The sequence below is a fragment of the Ochotona curzoniae genome, unplaced genomic scaffold (genome assembly GCF_017591425.1).
Source record: "Ochotona curzoniae isolate NIBS_2020 unplaced genomic scaffold, NIBS_Ocur_1.0 scaffold_1852, whole genome shotgun sequence".
Lineage (NCBI taxonomy): Eukaryota > Metazoa > Chordata > Mammalia > Lagomorpha > Ochotonidae > Ochotona > Ochotona curzoniae.
In genome coordinates, this window is record NW_024467087.1 from 34,816,090 (window position 1) to 34,843,759 (window position 27,670).

The 27,670-nt window shown below is 38.6% G+C and overlaps 1 protein-coding gene across 1 annotated transcript; it reads right to left on the bottom strand.

The window, feature by feature from the left end:
* Positions 1 to 3,578: 3,578 nt before the first annotated feature.
* On the bottom strand, positions 3,579 to 27,458 carry FAM199X (family with sequence similarity 199, X-linked). The gene is made up of 6 exons (XM_040999630.1): positions 26,948 to 27,458; positions 17,293 to 17,512; positions 7,130 to 7,279; positions 6,763 to 6,924; positions 5,441 to 5,707; positions 3,579 to 3,819 (listed from the first exon to the last, which is right to left on the bottom strand). The coding sequence occupies exons 1-6, from the start codon at positions 27,142 to 27,144 to the stop codon at positions 3,649 to 3,651; spliced, it is 1,167 nt and encodes a 388-aa protein (XP_040855564.1). The 5' UTR covers positions 27,145 to 27,458; the 3' UTR covers positions 3,579 to 3,648.
* Between the last annotated feature and the right edge of the window lie 212 nt (positions 27,459 to 27,670).

Sequence of the window (27,670 nt, forward strand, 5' to 3'; positions counted from 1 at the left end):
GAAAGGGGTAAGGGGTGCTCCCGCTATTACATAAGTGAATTCAAAGAATCCCTAAAGTTAACCAGATAATCATTTTACTATATAATCTCTGTCCTCAAAGTACTTTTGCCTATACCTTGAAAATGATCTTTCCAGGTCATTAAACACTATCTCAGTTAAAAAAAAAATCACCCTGGCAGCTATGATCTTTTTCAGGAAAAGTCAAAATGAAAAAAAGTCATGAAGCAACATTTAAGGTAATCTTAATGGTTCTTCAATGATCTAGCTGGGCCAAAAAAAAAAAAATCCATGCAAATAAAATTTAAGATCTGAATATTTTTGTTTTGTTTCACTCTATTATTATAGATTGGTTCATTTTAATGATACAATTTACTCGTCTCTAATATCATGGACATTATGTAAATTGAATTACAACATTCAGATAGCTTTTGAGTTTGGAAAGCCTGATATTGACAAAAAGTACAGAGTTTACCACTTTTAAGGCACATGAGGCTATACAGAGTAAGCCACAAAAGAAAAAGTCTTTACTACAGAACATGAAACAAATAAGACTTCTACATTGGCTGTACATGAACATTTTTGGCTTAAATACAAAGACACTGAGTAATTTTACAATTTTTAAAGCTTATCAGAATCTGAATATCTATAACTTCCTGTAATTTTTCCTTCATGAGGGTATTTGATGCTTGAAAAAGCTAGCTTGAGATGTCTACCCAACCTATGCAGAGTCAGCATTTTATTTTAGCAGTAACGTTCTGGGTTTAATTTAACCTTATCTAATTTACCTACTGGAAAGAGAAATTGGACAAAACTGCCAGAGCAAACAGAAATGAAAGAATTCTCATAAAAATGCTATTATACTCTTAAGTTTTTGTTGGGACAGAATGAACTAGCTCTTAATACCCTATTCACATGAAACTACATAGCTCCCTTCAGTCTGTTGCAAAACTGTAGAAAAATACATGCCTTTTTGTCCAATTCAGGGTTTTATACTTTAAAAAGCTGTACTAAGTTTAGACTACTACCAATCTCTAATAAAATACTACTGAATATACCGGGGATTTTTTCATTTCCTTAAGTTAACAAGAATAAGTTTTAAAGGGAGATACTTGTTTCTCCAATGTCAATTTTCTGTAAGTGAGCAGTGACACTGGAACATGAGCGTTCCACCTTGCAACAAATGGTTAGCTAAGGTTTATATTTTAAAACATACTCAGTTTGATTTTAAAAACTGAACTCAGAAATATGTCAAATTGAGTTATAACTTATTTCAAAGAGATTTGAATTAAGTATATGAGGCCTTAAAACAGAAAAAAAAAATTAGCGCACAGTGTCAAAGACCAAAGCGCTTTTTGTTTGTGTCTTTTTTTGTGCTGGTTTCTTTTTGGAGGATAGAGAAAAAACCACAGGATTGTAAAACAAAATTTAAAGTTTTTGGATTATAGATAAGTCCAAGCTGTTATACCTTATTTTCTTTTAACTGACAGAAATATTTTTAATCTCCTCTAAAAACAACTTTGTAGGTTAACCTACAATTAGTACTACAAAGACAGTGCATCTGGATTTAGAAGACTCATGCCAGTCTATAATCAAACCTTTCCAAGTTTTCAAACTTGGCTTTGGTGGCACTTGGGTAAACTTGTCCAATAGTGACTTCAATGAAATCTAAGGTAGTAAGATTGATTATGTGACCACTAGGAGAGGGAAAGAATTGGTCTTCCATTACCTCAATGACCCTGTTTAGGATTTGTTTTTACTGGTCACTGTTAAGTAAACAGTTTCCAAGTACTAGAAAAACAGATAAATGCTGCTCATTGTTCTCCAAAGAACAGATCAAAACAGGCAACTCTACTGTGGGATGTTGCCCTTAGTATGAGCAGATAAGCTGTTTAACTCTATTTGTTTTTCCTAAACTTTGAAGGAGAAACAAGGAGATTGACCCATCATGTCTTCCTCAGAGTATTCTGAGGTCCATCCCTCAACTCTCATTGAGCCCCCTAAGCCGGTTAAGAGCACCAAAGAGGGTAGCAGGGAAGTCAGAAGGGCTTCTCCCACTGCAAACCATATGCACATACATGCTTTTATTTTATTCAATTTTAAAGCATATACTTTAGCTGTTTTTAAAAATCACAGATCTTAGCTAAGTTGCAATGAATGATCATCTTCACAATTAATGCTTTAAACCTTTAAGGAACCAAGATGAAATCAAGCTTTCAAAATACGGAACTGTAAAGGTTTAAGCCTTCATGTCAACTAAGAATTAAAAATGTAAATCATGGTTCTTTTTTAGTGAGTTACTTGGTTACAACAAAAAGATGACAGTAAAAATCCTACTAACCTCTGAACTCAAAAGTTTTTAAAAATACTGATTACAACTCTTCCTACAGACTCATGAATGTAATGTTACACACAGTAAAAGTAAATTATGAAAGTTGGAAAGCAGCTTGATTGTCAGTAGTATCACTTCCCATCTTCTCTGAACAAGTGAACGTTAAATGGCATGTGATAAAAGCAAAGGGATCACACTATTTATAGTTTCATAAAAGCAATCTCTCTATGCAAGCATTTAAAGTAACTCCATAACTTCACACGTAGAGATCTATTAACAACCGACAAAGTATTTTTTCTATGTCATTGCTTTGCATATTTCTAATAATTTATAAGAGAAATTTGGCAGAACTCTAAGGGTTCTCATTAGTTAATTTTGAACATTAAGCTTTTCATTTCACATGCCAGAAAAAGATATTATTATCAACTATTTAAAACTTTAGAGCTGTGCTGGAAATAAAAAAAAAAAAACTGACTTACAAAAAAATAATCAGAAAGAGAGCTATTGATTGGTTTTCTGTCTTTGAGATAGTTTTACAGCCCAAAATTTCAGAAAGCAGTAGACAAGCAGAACTGGCTACTTTGTCAAACTGCTTTTTTTCCATTTTAATATTAGCAAAGCATCAAATCTAAAATTTAGTTTCTAATAACATTATCTTCTCAGTAGTTGTCACTTCCAAAAAGGAGTCTGATTTTACAGAAGGTAAAAAACGAAAACAAATCTAACTGGAAAAATATTAGGGCCTCTTTTTATGCCTTTGACTTCACAAACGAAAATAGAACTAAAACTCTAAAGAAGGCACTATTGTAAACAGTAACCCACACCTTGCTCACGCTTCAGAAAGAGATCAGGAATTGAGAATTATGCTATGGCCCTTTAGGAAAAGTATAAACTAAGAAATCATACTAAGAAGGAATCTGAATTATGATCTCGATATAAGTATACACACTGACATAATAAACTACATGTCAGCAGTACCTTGAACTCTTAAATCATCAAAACATTTACCAAAACCAGTGGTTCTTAACCAGAGTGACTCTGAATAACCTGGCAACTGGTTAAAACGCACCAGCTGGGCTTCTCCCCTCAGTTTTGCTATTCCTTAGGTCTGGGGTGGAGCCCAAGGGTGCCATTTCCAACAATGTCTCAGGTGATGATGGAGCTGCAGGTCCCAGGACCACCCACTGCAAATCACAGACAAACTAGTAATGATACATCAGCACAGCTCTAACCAAAATTTTGGTCTTGATGCATGTAAACCAAGAAGGACAAAACACTTCAATGCTTATTTCAAAAGAATGCTGATGAATTCACACTCATTACATCAAAACATCAACATCTGCCTCATGGTCTTCCTCAGTCACTTTCAATGATAGAACTTCTTCATTAAGGAAGAGCCCACTGAGCCGCTCCTTCCGGGCCTGCCTCTGTTCCTTCAGCTGCCTCTTGCGAAAGGCCTTCTGCTGTAATTTCCGCTGCTTGGATCTCTTCTGTCAAGAGAAAAATTCTTAAGTCAGTAAGGTTTAGTACTTGGTAGGTCCAAGCCTGGATCAAATTCTCTATTTTCTATTTTTATGAGCTGTTCAAAAGGCTCTGCTGTTTGATCCTCACCCCAAAAAGTGAGTCACTGACTTAGAAAACTGAACTGAAAATGATTCTTTAGATTCCATTTTCACAGTATTTCACCAATAAAATACCAATCAAGACGCGTTGAAAAATGGTCAATTTGGCTATTTATGGATAACTGGTCATATAAAAGATTCTTTTAATCAAAGTACGGTGTACTGTTGTTAATGCATAGCGATTACACAAGCAATATTAGGGGAGAATACTGAATGCAAAGGTAGAGATTATTGCCAAATCTGTAATGTGTATAGAATTAAGGTACCTTTTTATCCAAAATCACTAGCAATGTCACAAAATCTGGGAGGAAAAAAATCACACATTTTTTTCATATTGGGCAAGTATCATTAATGCCATCTTAAAAGACTATTAGAGGGGCCCGGCTGCATGGCCTAGTGGCTAAAGTCCTTGCCTTGAACACCCCGGGATCCCATATGGGCGCCGGTTCTAATCACGGCTGCTCCACTTCCCATCCAGCTCCCTGCTTGTGGCCTGGGAAAGCAGTTGAGGACAGCCCAAAGCTTTGGGACTCTGCACCCGTGTGGGAGACCCGAACAAATTCCTGGTTCCTGGCTTCAGATCGGCATAGCATCGGCCATTGCGCTCACTTGGGGAGTGAATCATCGGATGGAAGATCTTCCTCTCTGTCTCTCCTCCTCTCTGTATATCTGACTTTCCAATAAATAAATAAATCTTAAAAAAAAAAAAAAGACTATTAGAAACCCATTGGGTATTTCAATCCCTGTCAGTGGTGAATGGACACCAAAAAGCAATAACCATAAATTCAGAGAAATCCCTTGGTATCAGAGTTGGCTACATTTTTGCTGTTTCATCATGAACTAGGGATCGAATCACTGTGCATTTTCAAGTCACAACTGGGTTTCCAAAGACTTTGAGAGATTCTCTTATCATTCTTAACTCTTGCCACTGCCAGGGACTAGAATTCTCCTGCTAAGCCACAGAAGCATTCTAAATATACGTACATATACTTTCCTCTAAGTGTCCAACAACACTATACAGAATTGTTCAAATTAAACAATACAGTGACTAGAAATTACAGGACATATCATCATAACGTGAGGGCAGAAGCAACATGCACAATTAAAATATTCAGAGAAACATCTAACACACAGTAGAAGACACACAGAAATTTTCAGAGCTAATAGCCACGTAGTGCAATTTGCTCAGCAGTGAGTTGCAGTCACTATTGCAATCCTAAGAATCACTTGTTAGTTCCGTTAGGTAATCCCATTTCAGACACAAAAACACATGAAACTCAATGTGATACGGTTGTGGGTCAAAACAATACTTCAAAGCAACTCAGCTGAGATTGCTTTGTTCAACCACAGAGTTTCTTACTTGTTCAATTAAAACCAACCCCACAAGTATCTAGATAGCAAGATTATTTTAGCGTTCCAGTAAGTTTAGATGAAGGAGGACTACTGTTAGTATTGAAAGGTAAAGTTTTGTAGTGATGAGACATTTTACTTTTGAATCCCGAATCCGCTCTGCTGCACTTGCAGACAGGTTGCTGTCACTGTGTGCTCGACTCATGTTGGCACTGGAGTTTGAAGCAGAGTTTCCAACACTGGACCCACTGCTGCTTGCAGAACTGACCATGCTGGCACTGCTGCTGCTGGCGCTGGCACTGGCACCGCTCACTCCACTGGTGCTTGCACAACTAAAGTTGCTCCTCTTCCAGGCCTCTCTCGCAGGCCGTTGGCGAGGGCTATGTTCCTTGATATAGTTTCTGACCTTGAGACACACAGACATAAACTTATTAGTGGTGTACCTTGACATCATACCCTCAAAGTTTTGGAGAAAGAAGTCATAGTGTCTTTAAAATTCTGATAATACTTCTGCAGATGTGTAAATAAGATAGAAGGGCAAAAGAAACCTTTACATGTAGACACAAGTACCAGGAGCGACAGTGTGGCACAGTGAGTTAAGCTGTGACCCAGGATGCAGGTATCCCATATGAGCACTAATTCAAGTCTTGGGAGCTTCATTTCTAATTCAGATCCCTGTTAATGTGCCTGGGAAAGCAATGGAATATGGCCCAAGAACTTGGGCCTCTGCCACTCAAATGGGAGATATGGCTGGATAGAAGAGCTCTCTCTCTTTCTCCCTCTTCACATCTACCTACCTATCTTCTCTGATTTTCAGTAAGTAAACCTTCCTAAGAAAGATACAAGTGGGGTGCAATAGCTCAGTGACTAAATCCTCCCCTTGCATATGTCCAGGATTCCATACGGGCACTGGTTCATGCCTCGGCTGCTCCACTTCCCATCCAACTTCCTGCTTACAGCCCAGGAAAGCGGTAGAGGATGGTACAAAGCCTTGGAACCCTGCACCCACATGGGAGCACTGAGAGAAGCTCCTGGCTCTTGGCTTTGGATCAGTTCAGCTCCAGCTGTTGTGGCCACTTGGGGAGTGAATGGAAGATTTTCTCTTAGTATCTCCTTCTCTCTGTATATCTGCCTTTCCAATAAATAAAATAAATCTTTAAAAAAAAAATTCTGCCAGTTTTCAGGTATCCAGAGATGGGAGCCCTGAGCACAGAGCTAGCCTCTGATCTATGCAACAGTTCCACACTGATTCAGGAAAATACTGCCAAGTGAGACCGACACAAACCTCATAAAAAAACAAAACCCAAACTCAACATGCTTTCAAATATCATAATTTTTTCTAGTATTATAGCTCACGTCAGTGATTCTGACTTTAATAACCTATATATTTACAGATGATTTACATAGAATTATCCAAGCCTGGTGGAAGATGGTGGCTTTTTCTGCATTTTCTTCACATACCTGCTTTAGTTTCTCATCGGTGAGACAGTTAAGCTCAATAATAAACTCACTGTCTGTTGGGGAGATTTGAGCAGAAGGATCAATTATTTTAATAATATCAAGTTGCTCCCGAAGTCCCATCTCAGTACTAACTTTGCGACTCAAATATTCAATATATTCCACCTGTGTGATGAGAAAGGACAACAAACATTAATGCTCAAAACCTCTGTTCATTTCAACGGCGTTCTATGTACTTAACATATTTGCTCCCTGACAGTTAAAACTCCAATTCAGACTTCCTAAGAACACCAGGTTTACCTAGCTAAAAACAGGCACTAAGCCGAATTCTCCACATCCTCTATACACCCTTAAATGCCGACACCATTACCTGCTCATCGTTCGTCATCGCACTCCAAGGGAGCTCATCTAAATTCCGGTGTTTGTTTTTCCTTTTAGGAAGCAGGCAAGGTGAACTTGGAATACTGGGTATGACATCAGAAAGTACATCACTTCCACTGGCAATATCACTACCTGGTAACTATAAAAACAAGGAGGGAGAAGGCAGGAAAAAGATTTTGAATGCCACAACATCTTTTGTACATTAGAAAAAAGCTGATTTTAAAACATAAGATTAATGATAAATATAAAATCAGAGGATTAGTGGTGATTTATGACAAGTTTATGTAAAGTAACAACATCAACACAATCTGTGTATATGCTCACTTATTCAATGAAAAATACTTCCTAAATGCTTAAGTTGGGGTTGGTAGTGTGGCATAGGAAGCTAAGCCTCCACCTGTGGTGCTGGCATCCAATATGGGTAGCAGCTGAGGTCCCGGATGCTCCACTTTTTTTTCTTTTTAAAGATATTTATTTATTTATTTTGGAAAGTCAGATATATAGAGAGGAGGAGAGACAGGAAGATCTTCCGTCTGATGATTCACTCCCCAAGTGGCCGCAAAGGCTGGAGCTAAGCTGATCTGAAGCCAGGAGCTTCTTCCAGGTCTCCCACGCGGGTGCAGGGTCCCAAGACCCCAGGCTGTCCTTGACTGCTTTCCCAGGCCACAGCAGGAAGCTGGATAAGAAGTGGGACTGCCAGGACATGAACCAGTGCCCATACGCGATCCCTTTGCGTGCAAGGTAAGGACTTTAGCTGCTAGGCTACCAGCTGCTCCACTTCTAATCCAGCTCCCTGCTAATATACCTAGGAAAACAGCAAAAGATAACCCAAGCAACCCAGAGGAAGCACCTGGCTCCCAGTTTCACATCTGCCCAGCTTCAACTGTTTTTAGCCATCTGGAAAGTGAAGCAGCAGATGGAACATCTCTTTCTCCCCCTTTCTGTCCTTCTCTCTCTGTAACTCTGTCTTTCAAATAAAAATAAACATACGATTTTCAAAACCTTAAAATCGTAATGAGGACTTGTTAAAATGCTAATGTAAGAGTCAATCATCATTAAAATCTTTAATTTATAATGCAAATGTGGATATGGCCTGCAGAGCATCATAAGAAGTACTACTGGTTTCTATCTTGCAAGATCAGAGCCATCTGCCACTAACTGACTTTTTATTTATTTTGGTATCAGACACTAATGCAGACATATGGCCAACAAAAAGACAAATAAATCATGGTCCTTGTCCTAAATCTGTCTTAACCTCTAAACAACTAAAATATTTCAAATGTGCTACTAACATGAAGCTAACCATTTTGGAGAAAAATATGAAAGGAAAATTGTAAAAACAGAATACCCAGGAGAAATAAAAGCAAACCCCAAGTACATGGAAAATCAAATCGGTTTCCAATGAGACCAACAGCTAAAAGTACAGTTCAATTTCATACTTCCTATTTTAAAAAGAGTAGACTTAATTTTTAACAGTGCTGTTGATGTAACCAAAAGGCTGTACCCACTTAATGCATATAATTTTATACATTATAGATATACATACGCATACACCTATAAAACTCAGGAAAATCAAGATGATAAATGGAGCTATTGCCTTCAACAGTTAGAATGGATTTTAATTTAAAAAATATTTAAAGCATTCATGACTATATTACTGTGGAGGAAAAGACTATGTTATGTACTTTTTCTCTACAAAGGAAACAAGGCAATTTTCAAGCCTACTGTTTTCACTGTTTTAAGGTACAAAACAGCACTTTCCTTTGTTGATTTCTGGTTCTGTAGAGGCAGAAAATGTGTCTTATTTCTAGGCTTTTTAGATTATCAGAAGAGCTACTTTAATCATGAGAACCATGGTGATTGTAAGCATTTGGACTTCTGTAGTACACGCAACATCGTAATAGGTACATGGGACTCAAGAAGAATTAAAATCTAATGCTTACAGAAAAAATAGTTTATACAAACATAATTAGACAACAGAGCACATGACTTTGCCTGTTTTGAGATGACAGGTCACCAATGGAATTATCTACCAGTTTACTGAAGCTATAAGATTAAAACTTAGAATAGCTACAAGGGACTACAGGTATGTATTTGGGAAGTAACTGCACAGAAGAGACGACTGAAGTGAAAAAAACTGGGGTCAATTCCTATGTAAGATGATGTTTAGAATACAACTGTCCTAATTAGCTTCAAATTCCAGCTGACTATTGATGTCCACTCTCGGCGGCAGCAGGAGAGGGCTCCCGCAGGTCCCTGCAACCCTGGGCTGAATTCCCGTGGAAGTTGGGCAGTGACACCACAAATGAGGGTGCTTGCTTTCTCCCCCACTCCTTCTCAAATAATCATAATTTTTTAAAATCTCACTAACAATGTTACCTACTCAGCATCATATAAGGAAGTTGACTAAACACACACACAAAGGGTATTTCATTTAATGACCAAAAAAAAAAAAAAAAGAAATGTTTTTCTATTTTCCTGTTTCATTTAAAAAATGAGACAATCACCAAATAAGCCGCTTTGATAAATAAGGTATAAAAAGGAATTCTTAAATACTTATACCCCCAAATTCTAAGAAAAAAAAAATGTTTTTCTTCTAAATTTTTAAAGAATATCTGCCAGGGCCAGATTATATGCTAGGCACTTAAAATTTGCACATTCAACTCTGTACATGTATTTGCTGAGAGAAGTACAAAACAAGAAATGATCCTTTGTATTTTCAGAGAAGTTAAAAGGTCTCAAATTTCCAATCTCAACTCTCCTGCACCCTGGTAGTAGGCCTTGCGTATGTTGGTTCACCTCTTTGAGCTTTAGAGTCTTAAGTAAAATGTGATTAACGCCATTAATCTCCAGGGAGTGGTGAGAGGTTGAAATGAGCCATATGTAACAATAAAAATGTATGTGGGTATTTCAGCTTGTATAAAATGGAAATAAGCGATAAGCTTATTTTGGTGCAAGAAATTTTTGAAATCCATGTATATGAAAATCATGTATATGAAATTCTTTTCAGAAAATTCATGGAAATGTATATTGTAAAAAAAGACTTTGCAGGGATTTCAACACTTTTTGGACCTGTATAAACTTATGTTCTAATTCCATTTTCTGTGAACTGTTTGAAATAACCAGGGTTTTTTTTTTTTCTCTTCCTTCAGTTTTGAACCCTTAAAACAGGTACCATGAACCCTCAGCAAATGTTCTATGTTGTTGAAATGGCTGGATACAATTTTTAGAAGATTTATTTATTTTTATTGGAAGTCAGATATACAGACAGGAGGAGAGACAGAGGAAGATCTTCCATCTGTTGATTCACTCCCCAAGTGGCTGCAATGGCTGGAGCTGAGTTGATTCGAAGCCAGGAGCCAGGAACCAGAAGCTTCTTCTGGGTCCCCCATGTGGATGTGGGGTCCCAAGGCTTTGGGCTATCCTCAACTGTTTTCCCAGGCCACAGAATGGAGCTGGATTGGAAGCAGGGCCTTTGGAATTAGAACTGGTGTCCATATGGGATCCTGGTGCATGCAAGGACTTTAGCAACCAGGCTATTGTATTGGGCCCAGCTGGATAAAATTTTATACCATAAGGTTTCAGAGTGATCAAAGAGGAAAAAGAAAAAGGCATTTAGGTAGGGAGAATAAATTACTAAAATCAGAGAATAAAAAACATACAATGGGGGTGAAAAACAGATGATTATTAACAAATTAGTTCTGGGGATCAGAAGGTTCTATAGAAGAATCAGAAGACATAATATGCTATGCAGAAGTGGGCAAGGGAGGCAGCACCGTGACATAGTAGGCTAGGCCTCTAGCTGTGGCTGCAGCTGCGGCATCCCATATGAGAGTATCAGAAGTAAGAATGGATTATAAGTGTTTAGGAATGCATGTGGGATGCTGTTTGCACATGGATTTGTATTAGAAATACCTGTTGGACTACTGACCATGATCACAAGAAACAGAATGTTCCAGACTCAGAGCAATACAGCAACTGAATAAGATGCTCTAGAAATCTCCCCAAAATACAGCAATTTGAACAGCCATGTACACATGAAGTCACCTTTAGAAGAGTCAAAGACAGGATGGCAATGTGCAGTAGCCGGTAAAGCTGCCACTTTGGCACAGGCATCCCATATGGGTAGCAGTTAGGATCCCGGCTTTTCCATTTCCTATCCAGCTCCCTGCTAATTTTCCTGGGAAAGCAAATCCTTGGGCCTCTGTACCTTCTTGGGATATCCAGAGTTGTTTCCTGGCTCCTGGCTTCTGATTGGCTCAGCTCTGGCCATTGTGGACATTTGGGGAGTGAACCAGAAAACAGAAGATCTCTCTACTTGTCTCTGTAACTCTGCCTTTCAAATCAAAATAAGATAGATCGCTAAAATTAAAAAGTGGGACAATAACATTTTCTCAGTAGAAATAACCTGATCCAGCTGGACTTCAGGAGACTCAAGTTAGAAAGCATAATGGGAACAAAATGTAGTACGAAGGTTACAATTATACAGGAAGCTCTTGTGAACGAGCCTGAACTAAAACAGACAAAAATGGGAAGAAAAATGGGAACAATTATAAACATTTTTTTGAATGAAAAGCAACTTACAAAGCTGTTTGATAACTGAAAGGAAACGGGCAATTGAATCAGATGTTGAAGTCACAATAAGACTGGTAATGTTTGAGGCTCATCTAACCTATCCTGTGTGATACACTGAAAGATCTTAATTTTACAGAAAGATAATTGAAGTCATGTTACCAGTCTTCTAGTACATAACACTCATCTTATATGTAGGAAAAACGATGTGCAAACAACCAGAGACAGAATCCAAAGGAAGACACAGTGATTTCCACTCTGCCAGGCAGTCCGGCCTCGGAGGTATGTTGGCATGAGAGAAGAATGCCATGTGGGACATGGAGAGGCTGTAGCAATCAGAGGAGAAGCAAGCACAAGTGTCCTGTGAGCAGGGAACAGTCATTCTTTCCACTGTGCTATAAAACATATCACTAAGCAGCCTATTTTTTCCCATGGAAACACTATAATTGCAAGTTGCATCTGTGATGCTGGGGTTCAGCATCAGACAGCATGTTAGTATTAAATAATAAGGTCATCCAAGTAGAAATGTCAAGTAGTCAATTAGAGATACACGATGAGCAGTCAAATAGCAGAATTCGTTCTACGGCTTCTGGTGTATTTATTGCACCAGTAATTTTCCAGGTTACAACTGGCAATATACATCGGAATAAAAATGCTTAATGTTTCTCGTATTTTTCATGAACAGTATTTGTCATATTTATATTATAATCAGTAATTGTGACACACAGGGAGAATTAAATCAAACCTGTGCCATATTTTCTGCAGAGTGCAGCAGAATTTTACGAGTAAGCTCATTGTTGTAATAGCTGATGTGTAATTTCAGATGGTACCTCTACATTTCAAGTATGACAGCTGAATTACTCACTTTTTTTTAATTTTATATATAAGCTTTCCTGGATCAGCAATGGAAATAATTTCTCAAGCTCTAACAATAATAAAAGGACTGCAAGCAAAGAAGACTATCAGCAAAGCAAAAAGGCTTTAATATTATTTCAAATGCTAAAATTCTCCTTTATCTTAAGGTTAAAAACCTTGCCTCAGCATGTAGTTAGTGAAATTTCGCTTCCTTTCCAGAGGATGTATGAATCATTTACATTTACTTTAGCTGTAGCAAAAACATCTATTAAAAAGAAAGATTTATGGAGATGGAGTTTTTACAACAGAGGTAATGCACATTTTTAAGCTAGAACTACACGATTTTTAGTCTATTAATCCTAACATATAATTTGTAATTATCTTCTTGGATAATGTACTGCTCATCATGATGAGGTCCCACAAAGACAAGACTGCATTTAAACCTTTCAGCGTATTTAAATAACGAATATCCATGGTAACAGAGTACCCATACCCAATTTCAGAGGTGGCAAAATACATTACTAAAGCAGCCCTGATTTTTGTTCAAAGTGTAGTCATTCATGCTCATTAGCAGTTAGTGGTTAGGACAGGCTTTCTACTCTACCTACTCATGAACTAATTCAGCAACCACAACTTACAAATGCATGCTATCTTCAACATTATATATAAAATCTAAACAGTAAAGAAATCACAAGAAATAAGAGGAAAAGATATTTCTCAGAATAAGGGAGGATTTCATCTGATTGCATTTGTAATTTGATTTTAAATATAAAGTATTCACTTGATATACGAGGCACTGAAAAAAAAATAATATCCATACAAAACTGCTAACCGCTATCATGTATAACAGAAAAAAATGAAACAGATTATAAACAGAGGAATGATTTCACAAATTCTAGCACATCCAGTGGCAGGGATACTATGTAGTCATTAACATATTCGTTATGAAGGATCGTGAAAAATTTTTTATATTTAAATGAAAATCTTACTACAAAATTTTATAAAGAAGAAGGAATACTTTCCACCTCTTTCTGTGAGTTCAAGCATTATCCTGATATCAAAACTAGACGAGAATTAAAGAGAACTATAGACCAATATCCCTGGTGAATAGGGACGCAAGTGTGTAAGCATTCTCAACAAAATGTTTGAAAACTCTGCACCCAGAAGCACATTAGAAGGTTAAACATATGACCAATTAAGACTTAGAAATTCTAAGAATGCAAGGGTGTTTCACTATATGAAAGTTAATCAATATAGTACCTTATACAATGAAAGAAGTCACATGATCATCTCAAATTCTCAGAAAAAGCATTTGACAAAATCCCACATCCTTTCATGATAAAAAAAAAAAACACATCAAACAAACTAGAAATAGAAGGGAAATTCCTTGATATGATACAGCTAACATTAGATTCAATGACAGAAAACCTCCCAGCATCAGGAGGAAAAGCATTTCTCAGACAACTTAATATAAAAAAAAAATCAAAGCTAACAAATGAATTTATAATATTTAAAAATCAACTGTATATCTATATATACTAACAATAAGAAATAAAAATGAAATTAAGAAAATACCATTGATACATTCCTCAAAAAGAATAGGATAGTCAGGATTAAATTTCACTAAGGCAGTATGAGGAAACTTCAACATATACATGGAAAATGCATATTATATAAAAAAGGATATACTTGAATTTAAATTATTTTGTACCAAAAATAAACTTTCAACCACTTTCCATGAACTTTCTAAAGTATCTCTGCCTAAGGCTTTAACACTGAAAACTGCAAAAATAACAGCGAAAGAATTAAAGAAACACATAAAGACATTCCCTCCTTTCCTCATGGATTGGAATACTGTCTGTGTCCCATTGTCAGGTTGGCAAAACCCTTTAAAGTGATCTAGATTCAATGTAGATACTATCAAAATTCCGACTGCTCTTTTTGCAGTAATGGTAAACCTGATGCTAAAATCTATATGGAACTGTTAGAGACATCAAACAATCAAAACAATCTGTACAAAGAACAAAATAGGAGGATTTCTATTTCTCAATTTCAAAACTTACTGCAAGGCTACAGTAATCAGAAGTGTTATGCTCCGTGAGTATACACATGTGCATCAGTGGAATAGAACTGAGAATCCCACAATAAATCCCTACACCTGCAAGTAATTCATTTTTGGCAAGATGCCAAAATCATTCCATGAGGAAAGAATAGCCTTTTCAATAAAGTGATGTCATGACAACTGGATATGTGCATGCAAAAGAACAATTTTGAACCCCTATTTCATACAATATACAAAAAATAGCAAAATGTATCAAACATCTAAATGTAAGAAACCCAGTTCTCAGAAGGAAACAGGTGAAAATCTTCACACTGGTTAAGGTAGGCATTTGCTTTTAAAATATGGCATTGTAAGCACAGCAACAAAAAGTAAATAAATTGAGCTTGCTAAAAATTACAAGTGTGTGTGTGTGTGTGTGTGTGTGTGTGTATCAAAGTACACTATCAAGTGACTGGCACCATCAAGTAAAAAAGACAGCCCAAGAAGCTGCTGTCCTGGCATAGCAGGTTAAGCCATGACCCATGTGGGCACTGGTTGAGTCCCATCTGTTCCATTTCTTATCTAGCCCACTGCTAACATACCTGAGAAAGCAGAGGAACATGGTTGAGCTGCTGCCACCCACCTGGGAGACCTGGAAGAAGCTCTTGGCTCCTGGCAACTGGTCTGACCTGGCCCAGTCCCAGGTCACTGCATCCATTTAGGAGGTAAACCAATGGATGCAAGATCTTTCTCTGACTTTTAAACATTTTTTTTAAAAAAGACAACCTACAAAACTCAAAAAGTCTTATAAAGATTTTTAAAGACCACTCTCTCTTCCTCCACCTTTCTCTTATTAACTCTGCCTTTCAAAAAATAAAATAAATTTTATAAAAAATAAAGGAATGAAGTGTTTTGATATACTACAACATGAACTTTTGGAATATAATGCAAACTTAGAGAGGACAGGCGCAAGAGGCTGTGCATTCTGAGTCCATTTATAGAAAACATCTAGAAAAGCAATCCATAGAGAAAGCACATTAGCGGTTACCAGCTGACAGGCTCGGGGGAGACTGGAACTATGTTCTCATGGGGTATTCTTTGGGGATAGAAACATCCTGAAATCAGATAACCGTAACTAACAACTGCACAATATTATGGATATACTAACCACTGAGTTCTATATTTTAAAATCATTAAAATGGTCAATTATGCCTCAGTTTTTTTTTAAAGAAAAGATTCATTTTATTCTTATTTGAAAGGAAGAGCTACAGAGGAAAAGAGATAGAAAGATCTTTTATCCACTGGTTCATTCTCCAAATGGCTGTAGCAGCCTGACCTGGACCAATCTGAAGCCAGGAGCCAGAAGCCTCTTCCAGGTTACCCACATGGGCACAGGGGTCCAAACACTCGGGCTATCCTCCACTGCTTTCCCCATTTCACAAGCAGGGAGCTGGATCTTAGGTGCAGTAACTAGGATATGAACCTGAACCCATAAGGGATATCAGTGCCTCAGGTAGAAGCTTAGCTTACTATGTCATGGTACCAGCCTAAATCTTATTTTTTTAATTAAAAGATTACACATTTTTACCCAAAACATATTTATAATCATTATAGCATGCAAGTTGAAACAAAATAAACAAAGCAGAAACACAAGGGTTAGAATTTTCTTTTCCTTTATACCTTGTCTTAGTTTTCAGCACAACATTTTTTGTAAGAAAAAAGAAATCAACCTAAATAATCACCATTATGAAGCTGGTTAAATCATAATGCAACTATAAAAAAAGCACAAGATATATCTGTGAAAAAGAAATAGGACCAAATAGTAGATGAAATATTGATCCCATTAACATATTTCTAAAAGGGAAATATGCCTGTATATACATAAGCTCTTAACGGTGGTAACCACAGTGAAGAGGGACTTTGGGGAAACTTCTTTTAAAAAATTATATCATTTAGTGTTATTTGATATTTTAATAAAAAAAGATTTGAAATAAAGTAGCATTCTTTTAGAATATACTTTCTACTATTTAGATGGTTTTTTCAAACATGGTAACTATTCAAGCTCATCTGTTGAATAAAACATTTATCATATATAAAGCTTCTTTATTTTTATCATGTACAATCAGAAAATGGATGTTGCAATAAAATAGTCTTTATTTTGTGACACACTGCAGTCAATATATCACATTTTCAGCGTTTTCATAAAATCATTTTACAAAATATATATGCTATGAAAATAAACATCTCTACATACATGAGACAAGATGAGAACTCACATTGTGTTTCTGATACCAGAACCGAAGTTACATGGTAGTAGTAAGAGTGATTTATGATATTAGATTTATAACCTGATGCCAGTGTATATCCTGAGGATATGAAGGCTATTTGTTATAAAGTAAATTTGCTTGGATTCAAGGGTAGGAAGGGTCTGATTATATATAATATGTATGAAATTACATGAAAATCTACAAAACGATATGACAGTATCAGAATCCTAAAGGTACAATAGCAAAAATAAAGGATACATATTCCTTTTAATTATTAATCCTCAAACAAGTCTGAGAGTTTCCAGAGCTGGATAAATACTAGGCCAATTTGCTTTGAGGTAGAAATGAGAAAATCAAAAGGGAAATTATACCGCTACATACTTAGCAATGATGCCAATAAAAAAAAAAAAAACATACCTGCCATTCAAATTCACTATCTGACCAATCCCAATATGTGCTGATAGAAGAGGAGACATCACTGCATACACTTCCCTCGGGGAATAAATCAAAAGAAGTAAAATCTTGATCATCTAACAGGGAATAGCAGTCATCTTGATCTCCAACAGAAACTGATGAAAATAGCTCCTCACTGCATTCTGAGCTGGCAACACTTGTTCCACAAGAAGTCAGGTTCCACCTTTAAAAATACAACATAAGAACAATCACAACTATAGAATCCACACAATTCCAAGATATTAATATGAATATTTATGACACATACAACGAATTTATTTTTAGATACGATAATGTATTAAAGAAACCTATAGCTTTTAAAGAAATATAGTAAAATCTTTATGAGTGAAACATGTTTGTGATTTACTTCAAAATAATAGAGAAGGTGCTGAAGAATGAATGGGCTAGGGGGTACAGATGAAGCATGATCTCACGTATGAATAACTGTTTAAACTATGCGATGAGTATACTTTCATAGCTGTCTTAAAATCTACAATAAAATACTTTCAAAGGAATGTATTGAAGTTAGGAATAAAGTAACACCTACATCTATAAACAAAATAGCATAGTGGTTATTTGTAAACTCTGTGGAGTCAGAATGAGTTTAAATTCTTCTTCTGTCACTTGCTACCTATTTGATCTTCAGCAAATCAGGACCTTACAAAAACCTCTATCCCAACTTTAAAAATGGAATTATTGAAGGTTAGAGGAGAATGTGCACAAACCACTTAATACCCATAAAATGTGCTTAATACATGGTAGTTATTATTGAACTGAAGGAAGAAGGGAGCCACTGCAAGGTAAAGGAAAGCACTAGAAAAGAACACAAATACAAGAAATGTTTGCTGTATTTAAAGTTAACATGGTAACGCTGTAAGGATCAATGCAAAAAAAAAAAAACCTGAAATAAATAACAAAGGGGTGAAGAACAGCAAAAGGGTCAATTATCCATTAAGAGCTAATCCGTAGCATTTTGCTATCTTTTTCTATGAATTTGTATTTTTACAAAATTAGCACTTTATAAAGTACCTATATTTTATTATCTGTTTTTTTTTCACTGAATATTTTCTTAACCACAGGTTGAACATAAGTTATCTGAAATGTTTTAGACCAGAGGTATTTTGGATTTCTGTTTCTTAATGTTTTTTCAACTTGGAATATTAGCATATCTATATGAAATATCTTGGAGAACACTAACCAAAAACTTATCTGTGTTTCATAAAATTTTGCCCACACACACATAAAAGTAATTTTATACAACACTTTGACTGTACTTGCATTTTGACTGAACCTGTCATACAAAGCCAGCTGTGGAATTTTCCATTTATGGTACTACCATCCATGATGGCCCTCAAAAAGTTTCAGATTTTGAGGGCCAGCACCGTGGTAGGCTAAGCCTCCTCCTGCAATGCCAGCATCCCAGAACATGGAAGCTGGTTCATGTCCTGGTTGCTCTGCTTCTCATCCAGCTCCCTGCCTGTGGCCTGGGAAAGCAGTCAAGGACGGCCCAAAGCCTTGGAACCCTGCACCTGTGTGGGAGACCTGAAAGAAGTTTCTGCCTCCTGGCTTTTGATCCAGCCACTGTGGTCATTTGGGGAGTGAACCAACTGATGGAAGCTCTCTCTCTCTCTACATATTTCTAGTAAATGTAAATTTTTTAAAAAGTTTCAGATTTTGGAATATTTCACATTTCAGGTTTTTGAAACAGGGATAGGCTCAAACTTCATATTACCTAAAAACTATTTTGCTACCTATAATAACTCACCAACTTATTCTCCCAATAACATATATGTAGGCTGTTTCAATTTTTTCTAACATTAAGATATTTGTTAATAATTATTTACTCAAACATAAGTTCTCTCAAGATAGACTGCTATAAAAGTAAGTCGAGTCAGAGGATATATGAATGCTTTTAAGAGTCATGTTGTCTTTAATCAAATACTGTTGTCTCTTCTCTAAGACAATATATTAAAATGCTCATCTCTACAACTTCAACAGCATTAAAAATTTTGTTGAAAGCTCTGTATCTGATGGAACAAAAAAATTTGCCATCAAGTATTACTGCTTTAACAGTAAGGTCAGAATTTTAAATGTTTAGTAGCTCTTTTGCTCAGTGTTTTCTAGGTGTGAATGTTTCCACTACAGCTTGAGTTCTTTATGTACTAAGGTCATAACACTTGGCCTATAGTACTCACGGTAAGGATTTTTTGTGTGAGTTCTTTTTAATTTTTGTTTTGAAATATTTCAATTTTCACTTGTAAATTTCTAATTGCAAGCTATTAATGAGATAATCTTCACTGTTTTATACTTAGCATAGGGAATTAATCTTCAAACTATTTAGTGTTTTGGATACTAATAACCTACCGAAATGATTTCCTGAAGAAAGGCTTCTTATATCTCTATTATTATGTTGTTTCTCATCCTTCATTAAATTCAGTTTATTTTTAAATGATGTGTTCTTTTTAATTCCTCCTTTATTTTATATGGTTAATTAAAATTCAAAAGTTCTCATTTTCCAAAGAGTCCCAAAATACCTTATCATTATTTCTATCATTTCTAGCTCTTGCAATAAAAACTATGAACAATAGGGCTAGCACTGTGGCTTAGTAGGTTAAGTCTCCACCTACAATGCCAGCAAAAATATACAAGCCAATTCAAGTCCTGGCTGCTCCACTTCCAATCCAGCTCCTTCATAATGGCCTGGGAAGGCAGAGAAGGATTACCTCAAGTCTCTGGGATCCTGCACCCACATGGGAGACCCAGAAGAAACTCCTGGCTGCAGAACAGCCCAGTTCTGGACATTGCAGCCATTTGGGGAGTGAAGCAGCGGGTAGAAGACTTCACTCTGATTCTCCTTCTCTATCTGTGAATCTCCGCTATCTGTAAATCTACCTCTCAAGTAAAAAAAAAAAAAAAAAAAAAAAAGCTATGAACAGTGAAGTTCTCTCTAGATAGTAAACCATAGCCACATTGTGTCTTAAATAAACTACTTTTCCTTATGTCTTCAAATTAGAAGTGGCTGTTTTCCTTTATTCACCCATTCCACATTTATTCAGTATCTTCTATGTTCCAAATAGTATGTAGTACGCTAGGAAAAACTGTTAGATAATAATTGTTTTTAATTAAAATTTCTTTTCAGCTTCACTGACAAAGGAGTAGTACATTTGCTTTGTGTTTTGCTCTCCTGTTAGTCAAAATCAGCACATCCCCTACTGTTTCAAATTCATGCATATATAAAATATCAGAATATTGTCAGAAGTCCTTAATTTTTAATTTTCTGTGCCAAACTGGGCTCATCCTTGAAATAGTCTACCTAATAGAAAGAGAGCATTTTTTCACTACTAAGGATTTTTTAAAATTCTATTTCTGCCAATTTATAAAAATTAATTACTACTTTAAGGCAAAGTAAAAAAGAACAAACTAGGAAGTAATTTTATCCATTGCTGGTGGGAATGTAAGCTGACATAATCTTTCTGAAATGTAATTTGGTAGTATTTGTATAGCAAAAGCTTTAAAAAGGTTCATTCATCTGGCACCAGTAATTTCCCTTCTAGGAATCTATTCCCTTCCTTAGGAGCAATTTTTGGGGAAAAAAGATGTATGTACAAACACATTCAAACAGTATTATTTGTAAAAGGCAAAAGAATGAAAATAAATGCCTCCAAACCATGGGGAGTAGTTCAAGGATACGGTTGAATGATGGACTTCATAATCCTGAAAAATCAATAGTTTCAGAATATTTAGTGCAAAGGAAAACACGCAACAAGATGGGCAAAATAGATAAGTCACAAATGGTACCTACAGCCTGATGTGGATTTTGAAAAATGATATAGGACATAGGAAGAACATTAAAAGAACAGTATCTGCACCTCCATGGAAAGTGATCAAGAGTAGCCGCCTTGATAGCTTTTTAAATATCCCCTCATTTAGATTATCGCCAGTTCCAAGTTTACAATGAGAGTCCACCATGAGCTTGTATCATGGAACTCTGCCAGTCTGCCTACCCTCACTTCTTATTCCACCAACACAGAGCTGCCCAACACTACAGTTTCTGCCTATAAACTAGGAGATTGCTCTCAAAGGAGACGTTCTTTCAAGAAAAATGCTATAAGGAATTCTGATGAAATAGTGTTTAACTCAATAACTAGGCTGGCTGCCCAAATTTTAATTAAAAAGTAAAGCCAGGGACATTCCTCTGTAAGGGTTTTAGTAAGAACATGTAGACTAAGGATTTCCAGTGGTTGTTTTGGCACTCTTCACATCTTCCTCTGCAGCCCTCTTCCCCTCTCCAAAGGACCTACCCAGCACTCCTCAGGATGAGAACCCAGACAATGAGCACCACTGAGTCAAATCCCAACAGTGCAGCTCATGAAGCTCCCTCCACAGCCATGCTATGCATTTATCCTCAGGGAACAGCCAGCTACCCCCCACTACTAGCATTCAACACTAACTCCTTGTAATAATTCCTACAGGCACTGGGCAACTTTTCTAGAGCCCATAGGGCCACACAAGTATGGCAGGTGGCTCAACCCCTAGCTTCCTCACTTCCATCTCTGGATGTCTGAGGTCATTTTGCATCTTCCCAATCCCCACTGTTTCACCTGGGCTTCTGAATTTACCTCCCCCACCTCTTTAATTTTTCAACTGCTCCTTTTCCTGCAGCCTGCTTCCAAGAAGCTAAAATCTCAATCTTTAGAAAATAAAATTGCAAATGAAGCAAAAACAGTGAAGGTATTCTTACTTCCCTACTTCCCTTCCAAATTATTGTACTTCCTCCTTCCTTTCACTGTTAAATGTACTGAAGCTTCAATTCCCTTTCAATCTGTGTAACCTGTGGCTTCACTCTTATCACCCCACTGGAATTTCTATTAATTATTCCTTGATCTGTATTTCTGGCAAAGGCATTCTGGCAAAGCCTGACTGACCCTCATTCACAATTTGTCTCACAAGTTCTGAAATTGGATTCTTTCAACGTGGTTCCAATAGCTCTTTTGCAGTTCCAATTCTATTTTTAGATAGGAAACTGTGGGTAGTACCTGAGGGATACACAGTCCAGGGGATTTTCTCTATAATGGTGATTGAAAATAGAACACAAAATTCACAAAACTGAGTAACTGATTTATACAATACAGCTCATTTCATAATCTGACAGTAGGGTGTACAGAAGAGGGCACTATCCTCCCACATGTTTTTCATCATTGTTCAATGTCAAGGTACAGATGCATTTCTAAAAGCAGAATAACACTTCTCGATTCCATGATAATTTCCTTCCCCTTATTACTTAATCACAGGATTGCCCAATATTTTTATAATTTTCCAACTTCATAAATATCCTTTTTCAAAAAATATCTTTTGATTACCTTAAAGATAGGGAGGGAAGGAGGGAGAGAAAGGGGAAGGAGAGAGACAGAAGAGCAAGAGAGAGAGAGACAAAGAGAAGGATTTGTGTTGTTCCTTTCCTTTCCAAATGTCTACAAAGGCTGGGGCTTGGTGTGGGTGAAGCCAGGAGCCTGGGGATCCATCCATGTCCCCCGTGTGCGCAGCAGGTACCTAACTACTTGAGCCATCATCTGCTGCCTCCCAGGGTCACATCAGAAAGAGGCTGGATTCCAAGTGGAGGTATGGGCAGGACTTGCTTGTAGGCACTATAACATAGGATATGGGGTTCAGCTGCCCCAAGTGGCACCTTTATGGCTGTGCCAAAAGTCTACCTCTATAATACATCATGTGAGATTATGGTAGTTTAGACATGGCTGCTGTAACATAACAAGGAGAAGGAGAAGAAGAAGAAGAAGAAGAAGGAGAAGAATCACTGACTGAAGTGCTTACAGGAAAATTCCATGTATATCTGAAAAATGTTGTTCCCCAAAACCAAAAAGAAAAATCGTAAGCGCTGTATATATACTCCACACTGACATTTCAGTTTTGTTTGGTCAAGATGATTAATGTTTTTGACTTACTGAAATTTATCCTATTTTGCAAACTTCTAGTCAAAACAAATTTGGCAATAAAATCCTCAAATACACTCCCAGAAAATTTAACTTGTTATGAAACAGGCTGCATCCCTGCAACTTACATTCCACTGAACCTGTACCAGTGACATGCCAACAATAATGTCCCTGGGGACTCTAATTTGAACACTCTATGCATTGAACTTCAGGGGCTATGGACTATTAATGCCGTGTCTCTTTTGGTTAATAAAGATTGCAGAAATATCCCCGAGTACAGCACATAAACAGAAACAAAAACATCATCACAAAGCCCTTATCAGGAATACTACTTGGGCCCGACAAGGTAGCCTAGTGGTTAAAGTCCTCATCTTACACGCACCAGAATCCCATGTGGGCACGAGTTTTTGTCCCAGATGCTCCTCTTCCCATCCAGCTCCTTGCTTGTGGCGTGAGAAAGCTGTCGAGAATAGCCCAAAGCCTTGGGACCCTGTACCTGCATGGGAGACCTGGAAGAAGCTCCTGGCTCCTGGCTTTGGATCCGCTCAGCTCCAGATATCGCAGCCACTTGAGGAGTCTATCAGTGGACAGAAAATCTTCCTCTCTGTCTCTCCTCCTCTCTGTATATCCCACTTTCCATTAAAAATAAATCGATCGGGCCCGGCGCGGTGGCGCAAGTGGTTAAGTCCTCGCCTTGCACGCCCGGGATCCCATATGGGCGCCGGTTCTATCCCGGCAGCCCCGCTTCCCTTCCAGCTCCCTGCCTGTGGCCCGGGAAAGCAGTCGAGGACAGCGCAAAGCTTTGGGACCCTGCACCCGCATGGGAGACCCGGAAGAGGCTCCTGGCTTCAGATCGGCATAGTATCGGCCCGTTGCGCTCACTTGGGGAGTGAATCATCTGGTGGAAGATCTTCCTCTCTGTCTCTCCTCTCTGTATATCCGCCTTTCCAATAAAAAATAATAAAAATAAATCTTTAAAAAATAAATAAATAAATAAATCGATCTTTGAAAAAAGGAAAGAACACTACTTAGGGGCTGGTGTTCTGGTGTATCAGGCTAATTCTCTACTTGTGACACTGGTTCAAGTCCACACTGCTCCACTTCCGATCTTGCTTGTAGTCTGGGAAAGCAATGGAGGATGGCCCAAGTCCTTCAGACCCTGCACCCACATGGAAAACCTGGAAGAAGCTCCTGGCTGTTGGCTTTAGATTGCCCCATCTCTGGCTATTGCAGGCATTTGGAGAGTAAACCAGTGTCTCTCTGTCCCTCTTTCTCTCTGTCTTGCAAATAAAAATACAATAAATTTTAAAAAAAGAAAAGAACCACTTAGACAACCTCCACAGTTTTCTTATAAAGTAACAAAAAGGAAGCAAACTTAAGAAACCATTTTTTTCTACTCACTAACCAGGTTTCTACTTTATGTGAAATTTGTTTTGCAGGGATTAAACTCAAGGTAGAATTTCAAAACTGCAGTATTCAGGTTTAATTTGGGGAATTTGTTGCTTGAATGGGTGGATGGTAGGCTATTAAGGAAAAAGAAAGACATATACCTCCCAAATAAAGGAACTCCCTAAACTTAATGTTGCCCACATATGATTTGCTTCTCCCAGAAAAGAAATGGCTGAAAACATATGGTCATTTCAAAAGCCATCTTGAAAGGGGTAAGAAGCCAGAACATGCCAGAAGGAGACAAGATGTAAAAGCAGGATAGGCCTAGGACAGAAGCATCAACTCCTATAAATGCTGCTAATTTAGCTTCCCATATCCTCTGAGGAAAGAAGAAAGAGGATTAGATTTCCTGCTGCCATTCCAAGCATGGTAAAAATTTTTGGCAGGAGGGGTAGGTTTAAAAAAAAAAGTATCTAAGAAAAATAATTCTGGAGCTTATGGCAATTTCCCCCTCCCCTCTCGCTGCCCCACTGTGGAAAACAGCCTTGAACTATCACAGTCTGTAAGAAAGGAGGAAGAAAAGGGGGCAATGAGGAGGAGTAGGAAGAACAGAACAAACTGTAAAATGTGTATCATCTCCATCACCTCCCCTGGGTTTGGCAGTGTTGTCTGCACCGCCTTGTCCTAACCACTGGAACAGACCATTCTAGAATCATTTTCATTATCTTTCCTGTGTATGTGACTTGGCTCCAATACTATGGCAGACCCTAATACCAACTATGGACGCAGGTATCTTTGTTTCTTAGGATGCTTTTAGTGCTTGAATATCTCACTTTCATGCTATGGTGATATCCTTGATTGAATGGGCTTCTGTGAGTCTAACAACCTAGAAGGACCCCCTCATAACAGCAGACCCCTGGTTCTATTCCAAGTTTCATCCTTGGCTCCCAAGGAATAGGCTTGGCCTGATCACATCTTTGCTTGATTAGGTTTTGTGACCTTCAACTGCGTCTTCTCTCTCTATCCCTCAGCTTTCTTCATTTTTCACAAGGAGGATTTGGAAGAGTTGTAACAAATGTGTCACTTTCTAAAATCTGTCACCCAGGCATTCTGTATGATTATAGTCTCACCTTGTTTTCAAAGAGACTAAAGTTTCTCTTAGGCAAAAATACTTTATACTTTCGTAAACTTGGTAAAGCTCAGTGAATCTGCAGACTAGAAGGAGGGAAATGTTCAAGATATTAAACAGGGGAAGGATTCAATGAAACTGGTATTGTTAAACTTGAATCAATAACAAGAACTAGATTCCTTAGTTTATCCCAGTGTTTTGAGCGCACTTTGAGCGCTTTGTATCTAAAATAACCACCTAAAAATCGAAATTGTTATCCCTAACTTCTAAGTGTCCCATAACGTGATATTAAGTGTTCACATAAAGAGAATTTGCCCCAACACTACTATCCAATAAAACCAGTTAGAGATGAACCATGTGAATAAATTGGTGTAAGTTCAACCTAGACCTTGCTTTGTTTGCCGTCCCCGCAACCCAACTGGGGGAGCAAACCAAAAGGTACCATACCGGAGAGAGAATCTTCTAGATTTAAGCTTAAACATTTCAGTAGGGCCTAAAGCAGTAAGGCTAAGAGTTTAGAAAGGAGGGAAGAAAAATAAAGGAATTGACTGGTTTCCTCATGCTCCCCCACATAATGGGGGGGTTGGGGTGGGGCGGGGAGTAGGACTGTGGAGCACATCTGCTAAAAACTGGGAAAGGGAAGAAAGTTCTTGCTTCACAAGTGCCACTTTCACAGGATTCCTGGACAGACTCGGAGTCAATCCCGAAAGCCACTCTACAGCGTACCGGAAATGGAAGGGGTTAAACTTTTGCAGACGGATGGGAAATAGGGAGCCTCTGAAAATCAAGGGTGATGGTTTGGGATTCACAAGGGTCTATAAACAAGGGAGGGAGGAGGCGGAGAGACAAGAAGGGCAGCGAAAAGGTAGGGAAGGGAGGGATTGCTACGACCACAAGATGAATGGGGAAAACAGAGTAAAGGGCACAGGTAGAAAGGAAAAGCGGAGGGCAGGAGAGAACAGAAGGGGGGAAAGCGAAGGAGCCCGGGAATGAGCTCTGGTCCAAGGAAGGTTGGGGGAGGGGGCGATCAGAAACACGAGCCTGGGGAAGGACCGGGAACAGAAGGGGGGAAAAGGATAAGGGCATCCTTGTGTCCCCCAGCCAGAAGTAGGGGTGTGGGAAACCTAATCTCCCCCTAAACGGGGGTTCATACCTGTTGGTATGGAAGCGGTGGAGCGGGTCGGTGCGGTGGCAAGAGGACAGCTGGCAACCGAAGTCGCTGATGTCCAAGCAGCCCGGCTCCTCGCTGGGGCAGGTGCTCGCCCCGCGAGGGGGTCCCAAGAGCGGGAAGGGTTCCTCGGGGGTTAGAAACTTCTCGTACGAAGTGGTAGCCGATGCCTCGTCGGACATGGTTAGAGATGGCCTGGCTCGGGCTCTCCCTCTGGCTCAGAGCTTCTCCCGCGCACCGCCCCTGCCCCCACTCTGACCTGCCGGGTATCGCCGCCGATCCCGGGTTTGTGCGCCGCAGCTCTCGCGCAGGCTGAGGACCCCGGGCCGGACGCTGCCGGGACTGTGCGAGGCCGCTCAAAGACGCTGCTAGGTGAAACAAACACCGCGTCGGCCACCCGGTCCGCGCCACAGTGGCCTCTGCAGTCGCCGCCGCGGCCGCCACTGCCCGCCCTAGCCCGTCACAGCCGCCCCGCCCTGTCCGGCCCGCCCCGCCCACTGCGCTGCAGTCCTCCCGGCGCCGGGCTGGCGAGGAAAGGCGGCTGAGAACCGTTCTCTGCGCCCCCTGCTGGAGCGGAGGAGGAACTGAACCTTCTTGCGCCGCAGCCCTGCCCGGCCCAAGTCTCGCCCTTCACGTAGCGACTCAGCGATTCTGGGGCGCTGGAAGTGCTGGGCACCTCCGGTCAAACTCCTCCCAGGCTTTCTCACT

Excerpts from the sequence above, each read along its gene's own strand:
- FAM199X (XM_040999630.1), bottom strand. The coding sequence starts at position 27,144 with ATGTCCGACGAGGCATCGGCTACCACTTCGTACGAGAAGTTTCTAACC. Across the intron at positions 7,280-17,292 it reads ATAGTGAATTTGAATGGCAG|TTACCAGGTAGTGATATTGC; the intron begins GTATGTTTTTTT and ends TTGTTTTTATAG. Across the intron at positions 5,708-6,762 it reads CCGATGAGAAACTAAAGCAG|GTCAGAAACTATATCAAGGA; the intron begins GTATGTGAAGAA and ends GTGTGTCTCAAG.